At 60.8% G+C, this 12,039-nt stretch overlaps 1 protein-coding gene across 2 annotated transcripts in view; it reads right to left on the minus strand.

The window, feature by feature from the left end:
- Positions 1 to 294: 294 nt before the first annotated feature.
- Positions 295 to 12,039, minus strand: part of LHPP (phospholysine phosphohistidine inorganic pyrophosphate phosphatase) — a 148,262-nt gene continuing 136,517 nt past the window's right edge. For both annotated transcript variants that reach the window (XM_032175736.2, XM_032175710.2), the window contains one exon: positions 295 to 1,076. In XM_032175736.2, the coding sequence (XP_032031627.1) occupies positions 1,068 to 1,076 (9 nt within the window). In that variant the 3' untranslated portion in view covers positions 295 to 1,067. The remainder of the gene's footprint in view (positions 1,077 to 12,039) is intronic.

A 12,039-nucleotide genomic window follows, 5' to 3' on the forward strand; every position in this document is an offset into this window, starting at 1 on the left:
CACCACCACCAGGCCACAGGCTGCTCCGTTAGGGAAGGCAGTGCCAAAGTTTGCCCTGGACTGCCTTGTTCCAGATGGGGCCAACAGCAGCTCACTGGCCTCTCTGGGCCTCAGTTTCCACATCTGCTAAGTGAAGGGGCTGGAGCAGGTGAGGTGTTTCAGGGCCCTTGTCCCTCACACCTCTGATATTCAGTGGCTCAAGCATAAGGCAGGACTAGAGACAGTGGCCCAGACCCTGCTGGTGGCCTCCCCCATACGGTTCTTCCTAGCAGTCAAAGCCCGAGTCAAAGGCTGCTGGTCAAGGCAGAGTTTACTGAACTGTTAGTTTCCTCCTGCACACACCAGGCATGACACCTTCAAGTCTGTCCAGCAGTGGCTCCAGAAAGTACCCTGTGTGCCTTGGGCGCAGAGGCTACAGTTCTCGCTGTGTGGCACGGGAGCCTTCACAGTGCCCTCGGGAGCTGCCCCTGGTCTTTGTCTGCAAAGGTGACCGGGAGGATAGAAAAAGCAGCGGGATGGCATTGTTTCGGGGGTGGGGTGGTGGACAGTGTGCCTGGGCAGGCACAGGGAGGCTGACTTGGTTCTGGGCTGCAAGATCTGTGCATAGGAGGCCCCTGGGTTTCTTCCAAGCTCTTCACTGAAACGCAAAGAGTCTGAAGAGGAGGCAGTGGGCACAGTGCCCCTGAATCCGGTTAGGTGGAGTTTACTGCATTTAAAGGAGCAGGTGCCCATGGTGAGTGAGTGAGTTCTGGGATTTGGGAGATTCCCAGAGGCCTGACAGGCCTGTCCCACCCTCCTGGACTTCACTACAGGGAGCTGAAGTCAGGGCCCAGGCAGGGGAGCAGGCCACCCAGGTAGGGAACAAATGCCTGCCCATGCAGGGCAGAGGGCAGGGCTGTCAGGGCCTTGGGTGGTCTGGGCACTGGGGCGGGTGGAGGAGAGGCAGGGGTGGAGGAGGCGGGGCTCTCCCTGGAGGCCGTCACTTGTCCGCGTGCTGCAGCAGCAGGTCCACCGCCTCTGCGAGGTTGTCCACGTACCCATCAGCCTTCACTTCCGGATGGTGCTCGTCACTGGGCCTGGAGAGGATGGCCGGAGGTTAGTCAGTGCCCCCACGTTGACCCCTCTGCAGCCACACCCACCCTCCCAGCATCTAGCACGGGCCTGGCCTTAGCTCGAGGAAACCTCCAGGTCCTGCCAGGCAGCCTGGCCCGTGGCCACTGGCCATCCCCCTCCTCCCCCTCCCCTACTCAGACACACATGGCCCCTCCTGACTGTGCCCTCAACCTGGACACCTCCGCAAACCTGTCCCCCACTGGGAGCCTGCTCAGCCTTGTGGAGTGACAGCCGGCCCAGCTCCCTCTGGGCCTCCAGCACAGGCATCTCACCTTGGATGGTGGGGACATGAGGGTACCCTGCTCTGGGCTCCCCAGGGGCTCACCTCACACCCCTGGCCTGGCCTAGTGCCCCGTGGGAGGAGCCTAGTTCATGTGCACTGTGGGCACAGCTGGGGCTAGAGACCCGGAGCTCCTGCCTGCCCTAATGCTGGGGGCCCGCATGTCAGTGACAGCATGTGCCTTCTGGTTGGTGCCCTCTGAGGCCACGCCCACCCAACAGAGGAGGCACCGGGCTCCTGGATGAGCTGCCCTCTGGCTGGGATTCTGGCGGCAGGAACCTCTCCAAAGCCTTCAACCATTCCCCAGGCATCTCCTGAGGTCTCACTGGATGCTGAGGACACAGGAATGAGGCCATGAGACAGTGCAGAGGCCTCTGGGCCCTGCCAGGGGACTCTGTGGAAGGGGCTGTGGGCTGAGTCCTGAAGGCAGGCAGGGGCTACGGGTAGACACGTGGGTGGGAGAGGAGAGCCCCAGGAGCAGGAAGGGATCAGGTGGGTTCGTGGAGACATCCCAGAGCCTTTTTTTTTTTTTAATTTTTTTGAGACCAAGTGTCACTCTGTTGCCCAGGCTGGAGTGCAATGGTGCGATCTTGGCTCACTGCAACCTTTGCCTCCCAGGTTCAAGCGATTCTCCTGCCTTGGCTCATGAGTAGCTGGGACTACAGGCACCCGCCACCACGCCCGGCTTTTTTTGTAGTTTTTTTTAGTAGAGAAGGGGTTTCGCCATGTTGGCCAGGCTAGTCACCGACTCCTGACCTCAAGTGATGTGCCCGCCTTAGCCTCCCAAAGTGCTGGGATTACAGGAGTGAGCCACCGTGCCCGGCCCCCATCCCAGAGTCTTGACAGTCATTTGAGGAAGTGGCACCTCATCCTAGGGGCTGTGGGCCAGAAGGCCCCTCCCCACAGCCTTGCACCCACAGAGGCGCTGCTGGAGCTTGGCAGAAGTGGGGACTGGCCCGTCTGCAAACCTACCACTACCGAGGGACATGTTGCTTGGATCACCCCACGGCCTGGCCCAAGCTCCCTGAGAAGCAGGGAAACCACAGTCTCCCGGCAGCAGTGCCCCCACTTTGGAAGCTGCCACCCTGGTCTAAGAGGAAGTGCTTGAAGTTGGTTCTCACAACAGCTAAAAGCCATGTTGGTCCTTTCAAAGCATTTGGTTTCTGCAAAAGGCTTTCTTTACCCTAAAATGACTGTCATGGGCAGGGGGCCTTTTTCTTTTAAGGGTTCTCAGCCCAGTGGCCTGGAGGCTACCTCCTGGCCCTCAGGGACTGCTGAGGCTGTGGACCTGGACAGGGGCCACAGGGGCAGTCCCTGGGAGGGGAGGGCAGTGTGGGCTCCCCTGTGACTGGGAGGGTGTACCTTTTGGCTCTTGTCCAGGTCCCAAGGACAGAACCCTATCCCCTAAGCCCCTCCAGCGCCCCCACTTCCTTGCCCACCTGCTTGTATGGGGCTACGGCCGCTTCCCCTCCTGCACGGCCTCTGAGCACAGCACTCACGAGCCTCACATCCCTCTCCCTTCCATCCTCCAAGGAAGAAGTGGTCACCCCCATCTTGAACAGGTGAGGAAACAGCTCAGAAAGGTTCAGAGACCTGCTGAAGGTCACACAGCAGGGAGAGCAGAGCTGGGATCTGACTGGTTCTACTCCCAGCCCCGTGTTCTTTCGAGAGCTTCCACCACTGCTGGACATTCCTGCCCCTTCCAGCAAAGGGCAGTTGACAGCACCCGCTCCAAGCAGGGGCACCTACAGATGCCAGTACCAGTGGAGATTGCTTGGCTGGCCCTCCCAAGCATGGGCATCTGCTGCTCCTGAATGAGCACACACCGAAGTATGAGCCTGGGGGACCAGGCAAGGGGACGAGTATGCGGTGCCCTCACCCGCACCCACTCCATCAGCATGCTCACCCTCACCCTCACCTGCCCATCACACCTCACACCACCTCAACCTGTTCATCACACCCACCCTCACCCTCACCCGCTCCATCAGCACCCTCACCCTCACCCACACCCGCTCCATCAGCACCCTCACCCTCACCCACACCCGCTCCATCAGCACCCTCACCCTCACCCGCTCCATCAGCACCCTCACCCACACCTGCTCTATCAGCACCCTCACCTGCACCGGCTCCATTAGCAACCCCAGCAAGAACAACCCGTGTCAGTGTCGGGACTTAAGAGGCCTCTTGTCTTGTGTGTGCCATTCTGTGATGGCATAGAGGGTGTCCACGATCTAGGAGAGGGGCATTGAAGACGTGTGTGATCCTGCATCAGTGCTGAAATAGGGACTCAGCACCGCGCGATCCTGCGTCAGTGCTGGAATATGGACTCAGCACCACCACGAGGCCTTCTATGGTATGGGCCACGTTGGAAAACTGCGTATCGATATCCACTTGCGACCCTGCAGTCCCACTCCTAAGTATGTATACAGCAGAAATGAATCCTCGCAGTCACCAAAGGCACATTCTAGAATGTTCCACACAGCTTTAGCTGCAATAGCTAAAGTCAAACACTGGACAAATGCCCACCAGGGAGAGAATGGGAAAACAGACCGTGGCAGAATCGCACACTGGAATACTCCACAACAGCTCAACCTGGGGTGAGCTCCTGCCGCGGCAATGGGGGTGAGCCCCAGACCTGAAGAGCAACCGAGGCCAGACTCGAGGAATACACACAGCAGGACTGACTTACAGAGAGCTCCAGAGCTGGCAAAGGCAGACTAGTGACAGAGGGTGGGATGGCGGCTTCCTGACGGAAAGGTGAATGGGGTGCCAGGAATGTTCTAGATCTTGGCCTGGGTGGGGCTAACATCCTATTCTTCACTTTTAGAGCACTTTACTAATGTTATACCTCAAAAATTTAATTAAAAAGCCACATATGGGCCGAGCGTGGTAGCTCACGCCTGTCATCCTAGCACTTTGGGAGGCTAAGGCAGGAGGATTGCTTGAGCCCAGGAGGTCGAGACCAGCCTGGGCAACATGGTGAAACCCCATCTCTAAAAAAAGTACAAAAATCAGCCAGGCGTAGTGGCAGGTGCCTGTAGTCCCAGCTACTTGGGAGGCTGAGGTGGGAGGATCACCTGAGCCTGGGAGGTTGAGGCTGTGGTGAGCCATGATCACACCACTGCACTCCAACCTGGGTGACAGATGACAGTCTCAAAAAGAAAGAAAAGCCACATGTGATGCTCACAGATGCTATTGTGTAGGCCAGAGGGCCAAATTCTACCTGCGGCCTGTCTTTATATTTTTAAAGGGGTGTAAAAAGAAGAGAATAATACGCAACAGAGACCAAATGGAAGCTGGCAGAGCCTGAAGTGGTAACGATTCGGCCCCTACAGGAAAGGCCTGGACCCCTGGGCTGGCCTGCCCACCGTCCCCCAGGGCTCTGGACAGGCCCCTTCTCAAGTTCTTACTCTTGGGAAGCCAGTGCTTCCACTCAAGTGCACCGCTGCTGCAGGAGACGCGGCTGCTCTGGGCTGGGCAGGGCTGGCCCCGTCTTCCCGGGGCTGCCAGCCACACCTGGCTCCAGGCTGTGCAGACACACCCTGCCCTGGTACAGAATGAAAGGTGGGCAGGGGTCCAAGGTCCCCTTGAGGCTGCTGATGCTCCCCCACTTACTCAGATCCCCCTTGGAGGACAGACGTCATGAGGGGAAGAGGCTTCTCTCAGCAGCTCTACCTCTGAGACTGCTGGCCCTGGCCGAGTGCACGGCAAGCTGGGTGGGCGGGTGGGGTGGGGGGGCCCTCTGAGCCAGACAGAGACAAAACCAGAACGGCTGGCTAGTTCAGTAAATTAGCCCCCTGGCAAAACACCTCTCTGCCTCAGTTTCCTCATCTGTGCCATGAGGATAAACCTGGCTCCACCCCCTACCAGCCACGTGGCCTTGGGCAACTTCCTTAAGCCCCTGTGCCTGGGTGTCCCTGCCTCTAGAGCGAGGTCATAATAGCATGAGCCATGGGCTCCCGTGAGGAGGGCAGGAGCCGATACTCGTGACAAGGACAGGTTGGTTGGCGTGGGTGTGGGCGCTGTTGTGGCTAAAATTGAAAACTCAGCAATCCTGTCTGGGGAATGCACAGTGGGCTGGGGCTGGGCTGGCCAGGGAGGTGGAGCGTGACCGGCCTTGAGCCTTCCCCTGGGCACACAGGCTGGTGGGGGGGGCAGACAGGCAGGCGGATGGACACACACTGATGTGTGGGCTACATGGGGCACAGGGAGGACAGGGTGAGTGGGGAGGAAGCCCAGCACAGGCACTGGATCGGGAAGGTCAGAAAGGCTCCAAGCAGGACCCTAGGGGGCATCCCAACAGCCTGGATTCCCAGCAGACGTGGCACTAGGGAGGGTGCCTGGGGGAAGGGCCAGTAGGCTCACTCCTGCCCTCTGCACCTGCAGCACTTCTACTCCCTGGTCTCACCTCTGCCTGGCCTGTGTGAATGGCCCTGGATCAGCCCTGCCGGGCTGCCCTCAGCTCCCACTAGGGTCTGGGGAGATGAGCTCCAAAGCGCTGCTCGCAGCCGCCGTGTGTACACCCAGCCCACACTTAAAAGGAGTCGGGGGCTGAGGCTGCGGCCCAGGTCTGACGTCGTCTCTGGTACCGCAGCCAGTTGCCACCTGATTTCCAACTTTTCTCCCCACAACAGTGAGAGGTTTGGGCTCCCTGTTGCCCAAAGCAGAACAAAAATTCTTCCAGCAAACACTGCCAAGATTCATCATCCGAGCCCCTGGGGGACTGGCCCCCAGGACCCCCCTCCTTGGACACCCAGGTGCCCTGGGGCCAGGCTTATTGTCCAGGCCAAAGAAACCAGCCCTGAGAGGGAATAAGAGTTCTCCCCATAGAAGATGACGCTTTGTAATGAGAATCCGGCCAGCTCCACTCCGCACATGTACCTAGCCGAATGGCGTCTGCGGCTAATTATGTTTAATTACATATCATTTAAATTCAAGAATCCACTAAAAGAAAGGATTGCATTAGCACCCGGCCGGTGTTTGCCCACACGCAGCGGAAATCGTGGACTTTTATGTCTTAATTACGTGACGCTGCTGTGGGCTGCGTCTCCCAGGGAGCTGGGGTAGGCAGGAGGGGACCTGTTCCCGGCCTGGTGGCCCCAAAGCCCCTGAAGCAGCTCTGCTTTGTCCAATGGCCTGGGCAGGAGGAGTCCCTGCCCCACGCTGACCAGTGCCCTGTGACCTGTGGACCTCAGAGATGTCACGGTACAAAAGCTGAACCAAGAAACCCAGCAAAGGTGCGTCCTCGGCAGTGGGGACAGAGCGGAGAGGGTGAAGCAGGAGGGGCTGCAGAACATCCTGCCCTGAGTGGCCCTGCTGGGACAGGGCCGGAGGAGGAGGAAGAGACAGACAGAGGGACACGGCCACACCCGGAGAGAGGGAGGGCAGGGACAGGAAGAACCATGAGACAGGCAGAAACAGGGAGAAAGAGAAAAGAGGGCGGAGAGAGGGCAGGCGAGGAGAAACAGACACATGCAGCGAGGGGACAGGCACGGGACACAGGAACAGGGGAAGGGGCCTGCAACAGGCAGGGAGGGGCTGGGGCTGCCCCCATGGTTCTGTGTCCTGGCCATGTGGGCCTGCATGAAGCCCCTCTGCCCTTCCCTGGCCTACAGGCCTGGCTGAGGGCTCCCTGTGGGGGTCCGTAGCACTGCTCCTCCCCCTGCCCCAGGCCCAGCCTAGGCCCCCCCTAGACAGCTGAGCACCCTGCTCTGTCCCCAACAAACTGCATGGCCCAGGGTTGGTCTCTTCACCTGCCCGAGCCTCAGTTTCCTCATCTGTAAGGTAGCATAGGGCTTGGCTCTGGGGGCCACTCTGAGATGAAACAAATTAAAAGAGGCAAGACTGAACACGAAATTGGCGTTTCCCCTGCACCTGGTGACCCTGCAGCTCACCCTGGTGCTGGCCCTGCCCCCTCCCACCTCCACCCTCTGCCCTCCACGGTTCACAGTCCAGTTCCACACTCACAGTTGTCAGCACTGCTGGCAAAGAAAGCAAAGGGCCTGGAGTCTGAGGGCACTGATGGGAGAGGGAGCCGGGCAGGACTGAGCAGGGCAGGGACGCTTCCGGAAACAGGGATGTTAAGGCCGAGCACTGCTCCCGTCCATCGTCCTTGCTGCTGTCCTCCCGAGAATGGCGTGGGGGCACCAGGCCTTTGTGGGGCGGCTTCTTCACTAAGCCAGAGTGCCTGACCCCCGGGGCCTGGCTGGGAGGTGGGAGCAGTGAGCGATTTCTCCAGGCGCCTGCGGGGCGGCTGCGGGTTCTCCTCTCTTCTCCTCTCCTGGGGGCAGCCTCCCTCGGGCTGCATTTGGGTGTCTCTGGCTGAGGACCTGCTTCTGATGTGGGGTGGGCCCTCCAGGTACCTCTCCCATCCTTGCGCAGCAGCCTGCAGGATGGGTCCTGCTGCCCAGGTTTCGGAGGTGGAAGCGGAGGCACACAGCTGGGAGGCGTGTGGGCTGCAGGACCGGGAAGTTGGCCTGGAGACAGCATGGCTTCCACCAGGCCCCACAGGGTGACCCGGGCCCCTTGGGGGAGGGGGTCTTCTGCTAAAGCCTGTTCCCTTCCCTTTCCCCCTCCCCCTCCACTGGCTCCTCCATCCAGCCTGGCCCCCTCTCCTCTCTTTCGCAGCCAGAGTGGCCTCCCTAAATGCTCACCTGCTCCCGCCTCCCCTGTGTAAACTGCTGTGGCTCCCTATTGCCCACATCATAGGCCAGCTCCTCAGTGTGGCAGATGAGTCCATCCTGACTGGCCCCACCCGCGACCTCCCTCCCCACGCCAGCCACTCAGTGCCTGGGCCGCTGCTCTTCAGACATCCCAGCTCTCCCTGCCATTGTCCGTGCTATGCCCTGGAATGCTCTTGAAACCTGCTCCACCTGCAAACTCCTATTCACGTTTCAAGACCGCACTCACTTGTCCCCATCTCCCACTGTATGCCCCTTCCACAGGGCGAGTTGTTCTCTCTTCTGAGCATGCAGAATGTGCCCCCCCGACCACCCCATGCCATCAAAGCTGGGGGCTGCTCTGCCACTTCACCTGCAGGTACCAGTGTTGACTTCGCTTCCTGGAGGGACAGGCCAGGTTTCCTGACCTCGGTGGTCCCCCCCCACAGGCCTGACCCAGAGCAGGCACCCAGGAAGTGCCCACCAAATGAATGAACAAAGGCCCCCAGCTGGGCAGGCCAGTGCCTGTCATCAGTGATTCCTCCCCCTCATGCCCTGTCAGCCGAATGCAGGGAATGGGTGAGTGAGAGGCAGAAAACAAGGCGGTTCTGTGCCTGTCGCCTGGCCAGCTTCACAGGGACAGTCTTTGTACCAATCGAAGGAAAATGGTGGCCAGGCCCCAGCAAAAGAGCCCCATGAGGCCAGTCTCCCTGCCGCCTCCTCCAGGGCACACGCAGGCCAGCACCGCCTCCTGAGGAACACTGACCAAGGGGAGACAGGTGCGGCCTCTCCCCGAGGGGCTCTTGAGGGACCTGAGCTGCCCAGGACTCCCAGTGGGTGGCCCACCCGCCTCCTCCCCACCCTGCAGGGGCAGGAGAAGGGGCAGGGTGGGGCAGAGGCTCTCCCGACTGGAGGCTGCAACAGCTGCCTACCCAGGGAGGGGCAGGCATCCCTGTCCCCATTTGCTTTGGAAAGGCAGTGGCTGGGAGCCAGGTGCGGGGGGCAGCTGCCCAGTGAATTCAGGGATCCGGGCACTGGCATCAGAGGGTGACGCCAGCTCGGCTGTGCTGACAGACTTGCAGGACAAGGACAGAGGGTGATTCATGAGGTGGAGGTAGTGAGGCCGGGAAAGGGGCATCCTTCCATCAGAACCCCAGGAGCCCAAGACCCCCGGGGGCCTGGGGGTTATTTCTAGAAGGGTGTTCACCAGAGCCTGGCCCTGGCAAGTGCCTGGAGGATGCAGCTGGGAGATCTGCCTCCACCTGTACACCCGCAGCTTCTCTGAAGGCTGATTATCAGATGGTCTGCACTGGCACATCACAGACACTAGGCCTGTGCCCATGGGGTTCCCTGCTGTCCACGTGCTGGCCCAGCATGGCCACCCTCAGGACAGCAGCTTGCTGGGGCCCAATGAGGTGGGCAGAGAAGGCCCAGAACATCCCACATCCAGCCCGTGACCTGGCCTGAGCTGGGCTCCTGGCAGGTGTCCGAGGGTCGGTGGACTCCTTACGGGGTAGTTGGGTGGTGGGGTGGAGATGGCCGCAGATCTCAAGCAGGCTGCTCTGACCCCTCTGTCCCCTGGGTTCTGGAAGCAGGTCGGGGGATGACATGCCCAGACCCATGTACCTCTGGGAAGGTGCCATGTCATGCTGCTTACAAAGAAACCCGAGCGGGAGCTCCTTCCCACGGAGCCTGTGCATCCAGCCAAGGCCTCCCAAGCCCCTCTTCTCCCAGGGCCTGGGGGTCAAGAGGCACACAAAGGACTCTCACCTGGTCCCTGCCTGTAAAGAGCTCACAGGGCACCTGAGCCCAGCGCTCCAGCCCCAGGCCCGGGCCTCAGCAGGTGCCTGGTGGACACAGGCTCCAGCCTCAGCTACCTGTTCTCACTCGGGGATTGCTCAGCCCTCAGGCCCGTGTCCTCCCAGGCCAGCTCTGCCCACAGGCCTGAGGATTGCTGTGAGTCAACCTGGAGCCCCAGAGCCCAGCCTGGGGACCCTCCAGCCCAGGGCACCTCCTGCCATTGAAGCCAGCTGGGTCCTGGCAAGAAGGGTGGCCTGGAGGGACTGGAGGGTCCAGAGCCACATGCCAGCCCCGAGGCGAGGGCCGCAGGGAGGCTCCCAGCCTGGAGACCCGCCCTCCCCTTGCCCAACACGCTCACACATACAGGACCTTCTCGGGCTGCTTTGAAGCCACTTGGCAGAAAAAAAAAATCCAAATAAAAACCCAGGCCTAAAGGAGGCCTCGTCCTGGGCCTTTCTGGGTCCCTCACCTCTCTGGCCAGGAGCAGGGATGGGGACACGCTTTCTCTGGCTGGGACCTCCCTTGGAGATGCCAAGCTCCTTTCCCACTGGCCCAGCTGACAGCAGGAGCAGTGGCCCGGTCAGGTGCTTGTCCCCCATCCGTTTGGCCATCTGCTCCTCTGTAACGAGGAGGGGTGGGGAGGGAGGAGGTGACCCCTCCCCCTGAGCCCCTACACATGGAACGTGTGTGTGGATGAGAAAGCTGTGCACCCTGGCTGGGCCTGCCCAGCCCAAACCACCCACGCCCGCCTTCCTCCCACCTGGGGTGAGCCAGACACCCACAGAGGCTGGGCATGAAGGCACTGCAGGTGTCCACCCTAGGCTGCCACTCCCAGGTGGCACTATGTACAAAGAGCCAGGGCAATGGTGAGGGGCCCGGATTCCCCAACTCTGTCCTGCCCTGGCCTGGCCCCAGCCCTGGTACCCCTCCCGGGGACTGCAGCTGGCCACACCCCACCCTGCCCTGTCCCTCCCACCTGTCCAGGAGGCCTGACAAGGGTGTCTCAGAGCTAAGAGTGAGGTGGGGTCCTGTGTCCCCCAACCAAAAGAGACACCTTCCCTGTGTGCACATGTGTGGGCGGGTGCAACCCAGAAATAGGAGAGGGATGCACTGTGTCTCCTGCTCCTCAGCCTTGGATCCCTACAGTCTCCTGGTGGTCTGGCCCCCATCTGGATGTGTGAAGAGCTGGGGTGGGGCAGGGCTGGGCTAACTGAACCCCCTTTCCTTCCAGTGGGTGGTGCCCAGGGCCCAGAGCCCGCCCTGGCTGAACTGTCCTCTAGCTAGTAAGGACAAAAGTCTCTCCTCGCAGAAGGAGGCACTCACTGAGCCAGTCCCCCAGGGCTCTGAACCCTAGTGGGTAAACTGAGGCACAGGACGGGAACTGCCCAAGGTCTCACACACCCCCAGGAGCCACAGACTCACTGGAAATAGGCCTGCCTGCTGCCCACAACCCAGAACTCTCCACCAGCCAGTGGGCAGGCCCCGGGATGCAGGTGAGGCTGCTCTAGCTAGCAGGCTTGTGGCCTCCAGGACATCAGCGATACCACAGTGGGCCCACACCTCTGCAGTAAGCCAGCTGTGGGTGGCATCTCTGTGTGCTCTGCACAGCGCACCATGGGGTGCACAGCGTGATCTGCTTCTCTGAGATGAGGAGAGAGACCCCCAGAGATGAACAGCCATGCTCAAAGTCACAGCCAGAAGTGGCAGAGCTGGGGTTTAAACCCAGTTCGTCTCCCTCCCACAAGAATCGAAATCTGGGCTCACGTCAGCAAATCCTCCCTGGGCACATGGGGCATAGCCTGCATCTGGGTGTCTCTGGTGGGCTGGGTGACTCTGGCTAGACCCGGAGGCCTGAAGGCAGGGGTCTCCCCTCCCACCCACCCCTGGATGGAGCTGGGGCACTAAGAGGAGGCAGTGCAGCAGGGGGTGGGGCACAGCACACATGGAGGCCGACGGGACCCGGAGAAGAGGAACGGTGCATGCTGGGAGTGCACGCGGGGCCTGGTAGCCCACGGCCTCCCCATGGCTGGTGCTCCACGTGGAGCCACCCAGATGCCTGCATTCCTTGGGATCTGCAGCCTGGTGGTCAACAGGACCCGGGGGGCCAGGCCTGAGGCAAGGGCGTGTGCCAGCCAGGCAGAGAGCAGTGGGGCCTGGCGGGGAAGGGCTTTTGCCGTGAACCTTGGC

This window comes from Hylobates moloch, unplaced genomic scaffold, assembly GCF_009828535.3.
Source record: "Hylobates moloch isolate HMO894 unplaced genomic scaffold, HMol_V3 SCAFFOLD_3, whole genome shotgun sequence".
NCBI lineage: Eukaryota > Metazoa > Chordata > Mammalia > Primates > Hylobatidae > Hylobates > Hylobates moloch.